This window comes from Entamoeba nuttalli (assembly GCF_000257125.1).
Source record: "Entamoeba nuttalli P19 unplaced genomic scaffold asmbl_4343, whole genome shotgun sequence".
NCBI lineage: Eukaryota > Evosea > Mastigamoebida > Endamoebidae > Entamoeba > Entamoeba nuttalli.
In genome coordinates this window covers 1-3,221 of record NW_008576724.1, presented here as the reverse complement: position 1 = coordinate 3,221, position 3,221 = coordinate 1, and the positions used below count along the sequence as shown (strand labels likewise).

The 3,221-nt window shown below is 26.2% G+C and overlaps 1 protein-coding gene across 1 annotated transcript; it reads left to right on the top strand.

Annotated features, from left to right (window-relative positions):
* Window positions 1-285: 285 nt before the first annotated feature.
* ENU1_100550 (phospholipid-transporting ATPase Neo1, putative) lies at window positions 286-3,192 on the top strand (the record flags this gene model as incomplete). Its single annotated transcript, XM_008859292.1, has 1 exon — window positions 286-3,192. A coding segment is annotated over one exon (2,907 nt), but the record flags the coding sequence as incomplete, so codon positions are not given.
* Between the last annotated feature and the right edge of the window lie 29 nt (window positions 3,193-3,221).

Genomic DNA, 3,221 nt, shown 5'->3' with positions numbered 1-3,221 from the left:
TTCATTCTCTGTCTTTCTGGTTATATTAATTTGCTTATATCTAAAAGAACATGAAAATACTTTAAAATAATGAATCATTCTATTTCAAAAAATAAAGAGAAATGAAATAAACTATCAATAATAAGAATTGAATTGGCATATCTAGAATTTCATAGTCTTGTTGTTCATTTAAATACTCAAATTAATACAAACAAAAAATACAAGAAATAAATGAAGAAATTCGTTATATAAAACAATAAATAAACTCAAAAGAACTAAAAAAGAGAGTCATTGAGATAAAACATTATGGAAGAAGTTGATGATAAATACAATGACTTTGTTCAAAAGATGAGGAAACCATTTGAGTTTCAATATAAAGTTGTTTCAGATCCAGGGAAATTATTTACAACACATAGAGATTTTAGAAGATGGCATCAAAAGATACCGATATTATGGACATACAAACCATTTTATGAGCCTCGTACTATTCATCTTCCAAGTATTAAAGAAGAACAAAAACGATATCAATCAAATAAAATTGAAAATAATAAATATCAATGGTGGAATTTTATTCCATTAGCATATCTTAGACAATTCAAATATACATATAATATTTTCTTTTTAGTAACTATTATTACACAATTTATTCCAGCATGTAAAGTTGGATATCTGTTTCAACATGTAGTTCCATTAGTCTTTGTTTTAACAGTTGCAGTATTAAAAGAATTATTTGATGAAATTCATACAAGAATTCAAGATGGTAAAATTAATAATCAAATTTATACAAAACTTACAGATAAAGGAGAAATAAAAGTAAAATCTAAAGATATTCAAGTTGGTGATATTATTTTAATGAATAAAAATGAAAGAGTACCAGCAGATATGATTGCACTTCATACAACAGGAAAGAATGGATTATGTTTTGTTAAAACAACACAATTAGATGGAGAAACTGATTGGAAAATTAGAAAAACAGTTCCATTTACACAAAATATTGATAAACAAGATATTCCATTAAAACCAATGATTATTGATGTTGAAGCACCAAATACTGATATTAAAAAATTTGCAGGAAGAATAAGAGAGACAAATATTCCATTAACTCTTGATATTGAGAATGTAATGTGGAGTGGATTAACTGTTGCAGGAGAAGAAACAATTGGAGTAGTTGTTTATACTGGAAAAGAAACAAAAATAGAAATGTCTAAAGAAGAACCAGTTCATAAAATGGGAGTAACTGAAAGAGAATTAAATAGAGTAACAGGAATTTGTATATTATTATTATTTATTGTAGTTTTAGTTATGACAATATGTACAACAATTTATGGAAAATTTACATTTGTTACATTTATGAGATATGTTATTCTTGCTGCTCCAATGATTCCTATTTCATTAAGAATTAATTTAGAAATATCAAAAGTATTTTATTCATTATTAATTAATTATGATCCTAATATTCCTGGTTGTTCTGTAAGAAATACTAATCTTCCTGAAGCACTTGGAAGAGTTGATCAATTATTTACAGATAAAACAGGAACATTAACTGTGAATGAAATGATTTTTAAGAAATTTACAATGGAAAATAAAAGAGAAATTAATTGTGAAGATATTGAAACTACAAAAATGCTTGTTGAAGATGAATTAAATTCTAATGAACTTATTTTTACTAATGAAGAATCAAATGAAAATCGTCTTATTCTTAAGGCTTTATTTGCTATGGCTATTTGTCATAATGTTACTCCAACAAAAAGTGTTGATGGTAAATTATATTATCAAGCATCATCTCCTGATGAAATTGCAATGGTTCAATTTGTTGAGAAAATTGGAATAATTTTAACTGAAAGAGATACTGAAGAAATGATATTAAATACTTCTAAAGGTGAAAGAAAAATAAAAATATTAAGTCTTATTCCATTTTCAAGTGAAAGAAAAAGAATGGGTATTATAATAGAAGAAAATAATAAAAAGGTATTACTTATGAAAGGTGCTGAAAGTGTATTAAAAAGAATGTTACCAAATGAATGGTGTGTTGAAAAATCTACTGAACTTGCTCGTGAAGATATGAGAACATTAGTTTTTGCAATGAAAATTATTAATGATAATGAATATTCTCAATTTGAACATGAAATGAATGAAGCTAAAATGTCATTAACTTATCGTGATGAAAAAGTAAATAATGCTTTTAATCTTCTTGAGAAAAATTTAAATCTCATTGGTGTTACTGGAGTAGAAGATAGACTACAAGATAATGTTCCACAAACTATTGAAATCTTAAGAAGAGCTGATATTAAAATATGGATGTTAACTGGTGATAAAATTGAAACAGCTATTGGAATAGGACAAACCTCAACAATTATTCCACGAGACACTGAAATTATTACTATTACTGGTTCTATTGAAGAAGTTGCTACTATTATTAAAACAACAAATTCTATTGAAAAAGCAATTGTGATTGATGGAGAGGCATTACAACATTGTCTTGATTGTTTCCCACGTTCATTCTTTCTATTTTGTGATGTTTCAAAAGCTGTTATTTGTGCTCGTTGTTCACCACAACAAAAAGCTGAAGTTGTTCTTGCAGCAAAAAAATTAGGCAGAAACACTTGTGCTGTTGGTGATGGTGGTAATGATGTTGGTATGATTAGAGAAGCTGATGTTGGTATTGGAGTTGAAGGAAAAGAAGGAAAACAAGCAGCATTAGCAGCTGACTTTTCAACACAACAATTTGGATATATTCCAGAGTTATTTTTATGGCATGGTAGAAATGCATATAAACGAACTTCTTTATTATCTCATATTATTATTCATAGAGGAATTATTATGACAACAATGCAATTATTATATTGTTCTATATTTAATTTTGCACCATTACCATTATATATTGGTTGGTATATGATTTTCTTTACTACTATGTTTAATCAATTACCTATTATTATGTTTATTACAGATTTTGATTTGTATAGATATTCTACTCGTAAATTCCCTGAAATTTATAAACAATTAAGAGAAAAAAGTGATTTAAGTATTAAAGTATTTTATCAATGGTTAACTACATCAATATATGAAGGTACAATGATCTTAATTATATCTTTATTATTAACTCATGAACAAAAAGAACTGGCAAATCTTTCATTTTTGGTTTTAAATATTATTTATCTTTTAGACTGTGCAAGTCAAGTTAAAACTTGGAATTGGTATTTATTATTTAGTTATGTTTTCTCATTTATCCTCATTTTTTCAGT